Source organism: Protopterus annectens, chromosome 1.part0, assembly GCF_019279795.1.
Source record: "Protopterus annectens isolate FY-2018-M chromosome 1.part0, PAN1.0, whole genome shotgun sequence".
In the NCBI taxonomy this organism is placed as follows: domain Eukaryota; kingdom Metazoa; phylum Chordata; order Ceratodontiformes; family Protopteridae; genus Protopterus; species Protopterus annectens.
The window spans coordinates 1,051,425,623-1,051,438,227 of record NC_056725.1 but is presented as its reverse complement, the minus strand read 5'-3'; the positions used below and the strand labels follow the sequence as shown (position 1 = coordinate 1,051,438,227).

General features: G+C 41.7%; 1 protein-coding gene across 1 annotated transcript in view; it reads left to right on the top strand.

Moving 5' to 3' along the window:
* SMC6 (structural maintenance of chromosomes 6) overlaps nucleotides 1-12,605 on the top strand; it is a 1,850,548-nt gene that overhangs the window by 1,040,793 nt on the left and 797,150 nt on the right. The window contains exon 16 of the mRNA XM_044068538.1: nucleotides 11,226-11,340. Coding sequence (XP_043924473.1) covers nucleotides 11,226-11,340 — 115 coding nt within the window. The remainder of the gene's footprint in view (nucleotides 1-11,225; nucleotides 11,341-12,605) is intronic.

The following is a 12,605-nucleotide window of genomic DNA, read 5'->3' as shown; positions in this document are numbered from 1 at the left end:
ATCTTGTCATTCTGCTTGGGTAGTTTTACTGCTCAGGCTTCATCCTTCACCATAGGATGGCACCAGTCAAGGAGTGTCGTATGTATTAGATAAGATTCATTCTTACCTTATCATTTAATTTACAAAGAAGGACCCTCATTGATCAGCCATTGGCATATTCTTTATGTTTGTGTGATAGTGGGCTGTCAGTGCATCTCTTCTATTGAGGTGGATTTGCTGAAAGTCAGGTAAGTATGTATTTTATTTAACATTGGGCTGCAGATCTTCATTGCTTTTCATTTTTAGGTTGGTGCTTTAGTGACAACAGGCAAATTGATGGGTGTGGTGAATGAGCATACTTACTTAGCCAACTTGTTACATCACTAAGTGCATAATCACTGGTACATGTCCATCCTAGGCTGTGGGAACTTTGGGCAGAGGATGTTGAATTTTTATTGATAGAGAGGATAAACCCAAATATCCCTACTCTTAGAGCAACTGTTGTAGTAACAACATAAGTACCAGTTGAACATGCAGCATGCAGGAAGCCACTGAAATCGACAGCTTCTCTGTGTGCTACTGCATATTGGGGTTTGTGAAAAGATTCACCTGATGACAGCAGTTATTCTGGTCAGTGGCGGCATCCAAAATGTCAGCTTTAGAATGTTTGGTAATGTTTTCTGGGGTGTTGCATTTAGAGATGATAGGACCCTCCTTATGGGCAAGTTATTTTCCATTCTGCAGAGTGTAAATGGCAACTCATCCAGCTAGTCATGAAGCAAATCTTTTACTTGAGAAATTCAGAGGTGACCTTTCTACTTAAAGGGACTAATACACCAAAACTGAGTAAACTGGAAGATTGATGTAATCAATCATTTACTGTTGTGGTGAGTACCTCACTCAGTTGTTCTTTAGCATTTCCTCACACAGCATATGCATTTGTCTGTGTGTGTGTGTGTGTGTGTGTGTGTGTGTGTGTGTGTGTGTGTGTGTGTGTGTGTGTGTGTATGTATGTATATATATATATATATATATATATATATATATATATATAAATGTGTGTGTATATATATATATATATATATATAAATATTTGTGTGTGTATGCACACATGAATAGTGTGTAAGAATATTTTCTTTTGAAGTATTTCACTGCATTTCTCACTCATCCCTTGAAAACAGCTGTGATATGGAAATATTTTGACAGTAAAGAGAGAGAATTGCCATGTAATTTGCTAAAAAGGTACCTTGAGCTAAGTCTTGAGTGAGACCCTTTCTTAAAAATAACATCACCCAGGAAATTACATGAGGCTGCTGCTTTTGGCACTTTGCCAGGTCTTTTAATGGATCTTCTAGAGCATACTGGTGCTCATTTACACAGTCCATACAATGCCAGTACAGCATCCAACATTGTGATCACAGTGTGAAGTGACTCTGATATGCAAGGCATGTAACCATTTAGGTGGTGATTTAGTCCTCACATCCCCTTTAATTTCATGTACCTACTGACTCCAAAGTCTTAAACATTTCAGATTAATTTATATATAACAAACTAAAAAAAAAAAAAAAAAAAAAGTTGTACCCTTTCCTTCACTTCATTATAATCATGTATTCATTCTGTCATTCAGTTTTGAAAGATCAGTACTTTGTAAATTGTGCAGTCCCTTATCTGGAAAATTACTCATTTCAGGCAAGTACTGTGCCTTTGAAAAGAAGCAGACTGTCATTGTGCCAATACATTTCTGATTCTGTCCCCAAAAAGGTGTTTGGGGCAAATCCTGACGGAAACTGTGTTAAAAATAGACAATGTACAATGAAGTCCTGTGGTGCTTGGGTTTCAGGTATTCTGCATGACCATTTCACACAACTACTTAAGAAATTAACAGTATGGCAGGCTTTTAATCACATTAATTTTGTCTCAGAATAATGTGGAAAGAATCTTGATGGATAGGATCTGTAAGGAAATATTGTAGTATTTGGCTACCAAACCTTGTACAAGGTCATTTCAGTCAGAGACTGTTTAAAGATGAATTTGCACTGGGTCTAAAAAGCTGAGTTTGGAGAAACAGAAGACTGACAATGTAACAGGCTGCTCTTCTGTTATTTAACATTTCCCAGAACAAGGTGCTTGAAACAAATTATAGTATAAATACTTAAGCTAATGGCAGTGTTTGACCTCATTTCTCTGACACATTTTCTGAAAAAAAAAAAAATTAATTACAAATTAAGCAAACTGGAAACTTTGACTGTTGGAGCAGCATACCAGTGATGTAGGATAATACATTCCATTTGCAACATTAGATGTTCTTCGTGTTTCACTGTTGCAGTCATTACATTTGGGTAATCTGCTGGCAGGTTGCCCTCAGTCGGCCTAAATTCCAAGTCTTGGGTCCTGCGTCAGTTGCTGTCTTCTCTTCCATGATGTCAGGTCATCAGGGGTATAAAACATGCAGCTGACGCCATTTTCTTTAGTCTTTCTTGCCGTGCGGTGCCCGAAGCAGAAGCATTTTGCAAGTGCCGGTCGGCTGACTACTGAAATATTCGAGTTTGAGTTTCAGAACCGAAGTCTTCACTAAAGTTAAGTACCCCGTTGGGGAAACTTTTTTCTTGCTTTTTAACGATGTCAGAAAAAGTTAATAATTGTATTACTTGTGGGAAGCAAATACCGCATAAGGATTTCCATTTATATTGTATTCCTTGCCTAGGCCCTGATCACAACGTGCCTGGCTGTCGGTTTTGTGCTAGATTTAACCAACGTACTATTAAGCGTCAGTATATTTTTGCATCAAAGTATTTTGGAAACAGATTTAATTACCCAGAAATGTCATCGGATAGCAATCCGACTAGTGGAGTACATAAAAACACAAAGAAAAGGACAGAGAAAGGCAGTCGAGATGCAAAACCGACGAAGCTTCTTCTAAGCCAGTCGCCGGTTTGCCGGTACTCAGTGAGGCGCTTTCGCAGCCCCTGATACCCACTACCTTCGAGTTGCAGGCCTCTACCGACACCCATGTGAAGTCCGGCATGCCGCAAGATACTCAAGGTATTGGACCGACGGATGTATCTCCCTCAGATGGGTCCAGAGCCGCTGAGCAGGCACTGGCTTCTGAGGGTGTATTCAGACCTCAACATTTGTATATCAAACCGACAGCTGCAAAACCAAAGACAAAAGCAACTTCTAAAACTAAGAAAACCAACGCATGAGCCACGTGCACAGGCCTCTATGCCTAAAAAACAGATCAAAATGGCTGAAGACCTTATTACCTTGATCAGGGGTACCCATCCCCCTCCAGATAAGAGGCCTAGGCAAGACACTGATTATGAATCTTAAGATCAGGTTTCTATTTCTTCTGATTCCTCTTCTGATCAGGAATGATCTATACCTCCCTATGAAGATTCTGATGCTGAGGAGTCTATTCCATCTGTATCTCCTCCTGAGGGATTATTCATTTGGAGAAACCTTGCATACTTTGAGGGAGCATTTTCACTGGGAGAGTCAAGACTTCTCAGAATCCAAAATTCCCCCTGTTTTAGACATCGTGGATGATGCGTTTTCGGAGTCAAGCTTGACCCCTGACTCCTTACCTCCAGCTCCCAGTAAGCCTGACCAATATTACAGGGTACCTGACTCTCATAAATTTTTATTTAGAAACTCTGCTGCTGATCCTGAAACTATTTCACAGGGTCCAAAGGGAGTTAAGGCCTCAACAACAAAAAATCCTACCCCCTCTGACAGAGATTCAAGGGCACTAGACAGATGGAGAAAAAAAGGTTTATGCATCTGCAACCTTGGCAATCAGGGCCTTAAACTGTCAATTTCATATGCTTAAGTACCAACAACATGTTATGGGATTGCTGAAAGAGAAAATGATGTTGATTTCAGAATGTGCAGAAAATAAAGAATTGCAGGAATTATTGCATGCAGCTGAACAAGTTGGAAAGCATACTTTGCAATGTGATTTTGATTCCTTAGAGGCCTCCTGCAGGGCCGCAGTTACTGGATCAGTGATTAGGAGGCATGCTTGGTTAAAGGAACAAAATTTGCCTGATCATGTTAAAGCTAAATTGCTAGATGCACCTTTACAGCAGGATTCATTGTTTGGTATTAAGGCAGAAGAGGTTTTAAAGAAAATGGAAGACAAAGCAAAGTTTATGCAAACTGTTAAAGACTTCTTACAAGTGCAGCCACCAAGATTTAGTAGACACTGGCCTACAAAAAATTGGTCTTTTCCTGTGTCAGACAGAGCTCAAAGGGGCAAATCCAGAAGCCCTAAGGGTCCCAGATACCAGACTCAAGATTCATACAGGTCAAAGCAATGGGGCGCTTCCACCTCCAAATCTGGAGGAGATAAAGCGCAAACCTACAGCAAGCAATCCCAATGACCAATGAATTCCCTCTGCCTACACCAAGCACTTATCTTTTGGCAGCACCCATTTTGGGAAAATTAGCACTTTTTGCTCAAAATTGGCAGTTAATAACCCAGGACAAGTGGGTACTAAACGTCGTATCGCAGAGATACAGATTCCATTTCCACACTCTGCCAATGGCAAATGGTTGGCCAGATCTGCCAAAAAGTCAATGGGCAGAGGCACAGAAACAAGTTACGTCCCTCATGGATATGGGGGCTATTCAGACAGTACCAGAACAGGAAAAAGGACAAGGTTTTTACTCAAGACTGTTCTTGGTACCCAGAAAGGACAGGGCCTGGCGGCCAATACTGGATTTATCGATTTTGAACACATACCTGGACATTCCAAAATTCAAAATGCTGACTTTGCAGCAGCTTCTGCCCATGCTGAGCAAGAATGCTTGGCTGGTGACTTTAGACCTAAATGAGCATACCTGCATGTCCCAATAAGACAATCGTGCAGAAGATACCTCAAAGTCAAGGCTGGCTTAATGCATTACCAATTATCTGCACTGCCCTTTGGCTTATCTACTGCCCCCAGGGTCTTTACAAAGTGCCTGGCACCAGTCATTACATTTTGCAGACAAAGAAGTATACAAATATATCCTTACTTGGACGACTGTCTCATTCAAGCAGAGAAAAAGGACACACTTCTTCGACACCTGACGTTTCTGAAAAGGCTTCTAACATGCCTAGGGTACACAATAAACGAAAAGAAATCACAATTGGTACCCTCTCAAAAGATAACATTCCTGGGTGCAAGCTTGGATACAACTGCCCAGATGGCTTACCTCATGCCAGACAAGCAAAGGCAACTGACTGCTTACTGCAAACTGATGGCAACAAAAATCCAGTCTTCTGCAAGGCAAATTCTGTAGGCTCTGGGCTTCATGGCATCCTGTATCCTACTAATTCCATATGCAAGACTGCATACGAGGAAACTTCAATGGTACCTAAAACGTTTATGGAGTCAACATTCACACAGTCTGGAAACAATGATTCTTGTCATTCCCTGCCTGCAACAGGAGTTTCTATGGTGGGCAAAGGCATGTCACCAAAACATGGGACTGCCCTTCACTCTACCCCCTGCCAGCCAAACCTTAACAACAGATGCATCAGATTATGCCTGGGAGTCCCACATGGCAGGAAGATGCATTCAGGGCTTATGGACACCAAAACAAATGCATCTACATATCAACCAGAAAGAGATGCTAGCGGTTCAAAATGCCCTAACAGCCTTCAAGGACTTACTTTATCCAGGACAACTACTGATAAAGACGGACAACACCACAGTCATGTGGTATATAAACAAGCAAGGGGGCACACACTCATACCCCCTTTGCAGATTTGCCATGGCACTGTGGGACACAGCTTTGACCTACCAAATACATCTTCAAGCTCACTTCCTGCCAGGAAAACAAAACACCCTGGCAAACAATTTAAGCAGAAACCTTATGGATCCTCACAAGTGGAAACTAAATCCACAAGTCTTCAGCATGATAACAGAGAAATGGAGGAGGCCAGACATAGATCTATTTGCCTCCCCTCAAAATTATCAGTTGAAAAGATTCTGCACAAGGACTTATCACAGACAAGCATGGAAAGTGGACGCCCTATCCTTCAGTTGGAAAAAGCTATCAGTTTACGCCTTTCCTCCTCTGCCTCTTCTACCCAAGGTCCTCCTAAAAGTCAGACAAGAGAAGCCAAAGATGATATTAATTGCCCCAGACTGGCCACGCCAATATTGGTACCCAGTCCTAAGGAACTTGTCTCAATACCCAGCTTGGACCTTGCCTCAAAGACCACAACTACTGCCACAGCAAAACAATCAGATCCAGACTCTGTACCTGGCAGCATGGCTAATCATGTAGTCAGACAAACAACACCTCTCAGTAAAGCTGTGATGGATGTCATTTTGGAAGCCAGAAGGCCTAGTACTAGAAAATCTTATGCTGACAAATGGAAGAGATTCTGTGCTTGGAATCAAGCACAAGGATCTGATACAGCAGAACCAAATATTCCTCAGATATTACAGTACTTATCTGAGATGCTTGACAAAGGCCTATCTTTCTCATCAATCAAAATCCATGCCTCTGCCATTTCGGCTCATTACAATACAGAGCCACCAATCTTTTTTCATCCTTTACTAAAGCAGTATTTTAGAGGAGCCAAAAATTTAAGGCCTCCTAGAAGATTACCATTACCTGCATGGGACCTCAATTACGTGTTGGAAAAGCTTACCTTGCCTCCATTTGAACCAGCTGCTACCACTGATCTAAAGTTCTTATCATGGAAAACAGCTCTGCTACTAGCAATTACTTTAGCAAGAAGAGTTTCAGAGCTACAGGCCCTCATGGCTGTAGAGCCTTTTATCATATTTTACCCAGACAGAGTGTCTCTGAGGACAAATCCTACTTTTATGCCTAAGGTGGTTTCCAGTGTGGCTCTTAACCAAACAATGCATCTGCCAACTTTTTATCCAAATCCGCAGAACAAGGACGTACACAGACAGCTAAGATTCTAGTTGAGCAGGACAAAAGCTCTAAGAAAAACTGAGCAATTACTAGTGTCATATGCTGCAGGATCAGAAGGAAAGCCTATTTCAAAGCAGCCATTTTCAAAGTGGATAAGCCACTGCATCTGTTTCCGCTACTTACACCATGGTAAACCTGTGCCCAAGGGCATTAGGTCTCATTCCACCAGAGCTGCAGCTACTTCAGCAGCCTTTCTCAGAGGAGTACCAACCAAAGACATTCTAGAGGCTGCTACTTGAAGTTCTGTTCACACCTTTACAAAGTATTACCATTTGCCTCTCTAAGTCCAGGGCAGGCTTTGCCGCTGCAGGGCCTTATCGACGCTCCTAATGCTGTTTAGCTCCAGCCTCCCAACCATAGCTTTGGGATTCTACCCAAATGTAATGACTGCAACAGTGAAACACGAAGAACATAGTACAGTTGTGTACACTTACCATAAATGTAGATGCTCGAGTGTATTCACTGTTGCAGTCTAGGTTACCCTCCCGCCATCCCCCTGTCATTCTGAAGTTTATCTTTCCTTCTCTGTCTTCTACAACCTATGTGGTATATTTGCTTGTAGATGAAGGTAAAGTTTATATTGATGCATATATATATATATATATATATCTATATATATACATAATTGTGCTACCTTTTTGGGGGCACCTGACATCGGGGGCAAGAAAAACTAAAGAAAATGGCATCGGCTGCATGTTTTATACCCCTGATGACCTGACATCAGCAACTGATGCAGGACCCAAGACTTGGAATTTAGGCCGACTGAGGGCAATCTGCCAGCAGATTACCCACATGTAATGACTGCAACAGTGAATACACTCGAACATCTACATTTATGGTAAGTGTACACAACTGTACTTTCTTCGAGTCCTCGAGTTGATTAACTCCATAACAGTTATGATACAGTTTGCCCATTTTCCTGTGCTTACCTTTCTTTCCTTCAGTAACTGCTCAGGGCCAGTGGTCCCAGAATCTCGGTATTTACACAGTTGCGGTTCTCCAGTCATCATCACTCAGCTCTGCAAAGTTCATTTGAAATAGTGGCTAACCTTCTTCAAAGTTCATGCAGGAAGACTCTCTGTTATTCCTCCACCAAGAACATTGGTTACCACGGGTGCCTCCTCTATGGGGTGGGGGGTGGGGGTTTTGAGGGAAGGATTGTCCAAGGAACATGGAATCTGACAGAGGGCATTCTGCACATCAGAATCCTGAAGATGACAGCAGTTCTCCTTGCATTATTAGAATTCCAGGACCACTTTCTTCCTGGTGTGACTTCTATTCTGACAGACATGTCATTTGCTGTGGTATTTGAACAAGCAAGAAGGGATCAGGTTCTACCCCCTTTGCAGAGAGGCCTTGATTGTGTGGTATTATGTGTGATCACTGTGCATTATTTTCTGATTGCAGTGAACATTCTGGAAAGAACCAACTACCTTGCAGGTTCATATTGATGCCTCAAGAGTGGTGTCTGAATCCTCAGGTAGCTTGTTAAATATTTATCTGCTGGGGTCTGCCTTGTTGTGATCTATTTATGTCTCCAACCAGCACTAAATGCAGCAACTACTTTGCCCTGATCCTTCCTGAAGGACATTCTCCAAGCGACACTCTAGTTGGACAGTGCTGAAGCAAACATCTCTATGCCTTTCCACCACTTTCCACTGATGTTCAGATTCTTAGAGAAAGCTGCAGCCACCGTGTTCCTTATTCCCACTGTTGACCATGGTAAATTTGGTTTATCTTCTTAAGACCATCCCTGACAAAGCATCTATGGCTTCTAGATCCACATTTGGACAGCCTTGGCCCAACTTGTCTCACCTCAGGTTGACTGCTTTGTGTCTTTACATCCCTCAATGGCCAGTGACACTTGGTTATCTCAAAGTGTCAGTTGCATACATTCAGCATGTCAAAAAGAATCCACTCACAGAGTATACTGACTCAAATGGAAATGTTTTTGTATTTGGGCTTCCGGTCAAGGCACTGACCCTTTTTCTGCTATACCTTAAGTGCTCCATTTTCTTGCACATTTATTTGATTCAGACTCCACTTACTCTACTATCAGTATTCTTCTGACATACCTGTATCCATATAATGGCTTTGACTCTCATTCCATAGCTTCTAATAAACTGAGCAGCACTTTTTTAAAAGGTACCTTTCTTCTGTACCCTAAAAGAACTGGTTCTTTCTTCAGACCCTAATTTTGTTTTAGAATCCAAAATACAGTTACTTTGAGCTATCTTCTTCTGTACAACTAAAATTTCTGTCTTGGAAAATACTATTTTTGGAGGCAGTTAATTCTGTAAGAAGAATTTTAGAATTACAGTCCTTGCCTCCTTCCATGAGGACAGGGTATCCCTCAGACTAACCTTTTCATCTCCAAGGTTGCTTCAGAAACTAATTTGAATCAGCCTTTACATTTGCCTCTTTTTTTTTTTTTTTTTTGTGAAACCATACCAAGAGGGACTAGTACAGCCTTCATATCCTAGACAAACACAGATAGTTGAGACTTTATCGCCATAGAACTATGTCATTCAAGAAATGTACTCCACTATCTCATTTGCTCCTAACAGTCTAAGAAGGAAAGTTTCTAAAATTTTCTTTTACAGATGGCTATCTGACTGTATTTTCTTTGTCTGTACATCTCACAAGTTGCTGCCAGTCATACCAAACGTTCACTACACCAGATTCATAGCTACCTCCACAACCTTTTTCAAAAACTCCTCTGTGGCTGAAATTTGTGCTGCAGCGACCTGGTTTGTGTTGCTTGCCTTTGCTAAACTTTATAAGCTGGATATAATGTCCAAGTCCAGAGCTTCCTTTGAAGCCCCATTTCTCAAGGGTCCCCTGTCTTGATGTCACCCAGTGTAGTAGGTAGGTTTAGGGTTCTGACCCATCAGTCGGAGTTGGACTGGATGAATAGGGTATGGAAGTTATGTACTTACGTAATGCTGGATCCTTCTATCCTGGTCCATCCAACACAACATCCCTCCAACACTCACCCTTCCAAATTATCATTTCTGAAAGACCTGAAAGGCCACTCTGAAGTTCTTCTCTATATCAACTATTCTGCTACAAGGCATCGATATTCTGCAAGAGGCAGCAGACTAGATCTGGGGAGGGTTGCTTCAGAGAGGGGTTATGGAAAGGAAAAGTTTCAAAGCAGCTTGAAGCTGGAGCACTAACAATGCAGAGTTGGATTTGACAAGTGTCACGATAACCCATCTATCATTATCAGATGGACCAGATGAAAGGAATCCAGCATTATGGTAAGTACAGACCTTTTTTATTATTATTACATACTTGTACTTTACATTTGAAGTACTAAAACAAAATCATGCCATACTTTAAATGAGTGTTGAACATGAAAAATAATTATAGTAAAGGACAAGGCTCTTATGCATTTCTCATTGCTGTACTTTATACTTCACTGGACAATATTCAGGTAACATAGCATAATATAATATGGATGTTTGAGTTTTTTTACTTTTCGAGACCATATTCAACTTCAAGATTACTTCATTTTTTCTGCTAACAGAAGAGTACATCAATGATTTTCTTTTTGGTCCTTTAACCATGTGGACCACTTGCTTCTGTCCAGCACTCCTTGATCCCTGCTCTGCCTGTCCAGTGTGACCTCTCTGAACAAAAGGGCCACCTTCCATTTTCAGTAATTGCAGAGAAAGCAGAGACGACATGAAAGTTTTCCCTCTTCAGTGTGTTTCTGTGTGCAGTACAAGTCTGTTAGTGATGTTGATGGGCATGGTGAGGAAATATACTGACAGCTTCACAGAGAGAAATTACCCCCACCTGAGCAATGATGTGCCCTTCTAGTGCCTACCCACTAACCAGTCAGGATCATCCTTTTTCACAGCCACAGTTTGCCACCAGACCTTCTTATTAGGTGCAACCCAAGTACCGAGTCCCCATCCCTCTTCCCCAAGGTAGTGAGTAGGCAAATCCTTATTCTACTTCTTTTTTCACTGCCTTCCTTAGCACCCTGGCACTGATCGAGCCTAGTTAGTCTGGGTTACAGTTAGAGCTTCATTTATCTGTGCCATGGAGCTCACTGCAATATTAAGAGCTCATCACACTAGAGCAAGTGTACCTGGTATTCATCAGGTAGTATTCTAAGGAAATACAGCCATGTTATGTATTCACTGTCTTGTCTGAAACATTAGGCTTTCTTCTTGTAGTGATGTAATTGCTTTTTTTTATTTGCCATTATTTATGCTGTGTACTGATGTAATTGTTTTTTTTTTATTTGCAATGGTTATTGCTTATGACTTTTAGCTTTGCTTCTTTTCTAGAGCTGTAAATCATCCACATTTTCCTTCAGTCCTTACTGCCTTAGAAGTTGATGACCCAGTAGTTGCAAACTGTTTAATAGACATGAGAGGCATTGAATCGGTTTTACTGATAAAGGTAAGGACACCTTTTTGTGTTTATTTTTTGAGAACATATTTTCTTATTGAAATGGGTTCTTTAAGTATTGTTTTAATAACTGGATCCCTTGATCTAACATAGGAGACCCTCCTTTACAGGTTCTTTAATGGGGTTCATTGTCTCCAACATTTATAATTCACAGTTTTCTCAGAAGCTTCCAAACATGGTGTTGGTGCAAACCATGATGTTATACACTCACTGCATAAACACGTCTAGCCTTTAAGCCTTCCATTTCTTTTGTGCTGCCCCCACAGTTCAGCTCACAGTCTAGATGCATGTTGGTGAGAAGTTCCCACATTTGATGCTTTGGCTATATATTCACAGAATGACCTTATTACCAGCAAATTGCTAACCAAGTCCCACACTGATCCTACCTTTATTGTGTTGGGAAGGAGAACAGCACTTGAGCACTGCCATAAGTGCCAGCAAGCAGTTCACCCTGCCACTTGTGGACTTTGGTGAGGGAAACTACTGCCAGTTTCACTATTAGGAAGATGACAAGAGCTCAGAGTTTCTCACATGCAAATCAGTAGAAAAGTCCCAAGCACAACCCAGGCCTCAGCCAGGCACTTTGACACGAACCAAAGCCTTGAATATAGGCCAAAGCATAGTTCTCTAGGAGGTACGACAATTGGAAAATGGGTCTTCTGGGTCCCACAGGTGCTGAGCTTAACTTCCACCTGAGTGGATGCCAAGGAGTTGTTGAGGGATGTACGACTTGTCACCTTTCTTGTGGTGTGTTCTGGGGTATAGGAGCTGACTGTACTGCTGTTGTACAGCTTTCTCGCTAATCACTTAGCTTGCTTGTAAGAGTATTTAAGACCAAAGTTTTCCTAAGTGCAGGTCTTCCCTCAAGCCCAGCTGGGATTGTTGGCTGAGATGGGAGGGCACCATTAGGGGTTACTAGACCACTAATTGCAACTCAAGACCAGGACATCAAGCAGATATTTGTCTGAGGGAACTTCACTGGTTAGTCTGCACACTTGGAGAATGTGGTCTACTGCCAGTGCTGTGTTTGGTGCAGGCCTCTTTTACACTCTTGGATACTGATTCCTTGATGCATGCCCACCCCATTGTGAAAGTACTCTGTTTTAGAGCTGGTGTGGGTAAGGAAATGCGTTTTCTTTCAAAGTACCTATACAGAGCCTGAGAATTCTGCCTCTGAGACTGATGAGGGCTATGAGTTGACCCACCCTAACATCCTCTACCTCACCCACACTCGGTGGTCACTTTTTTGGAGAGAC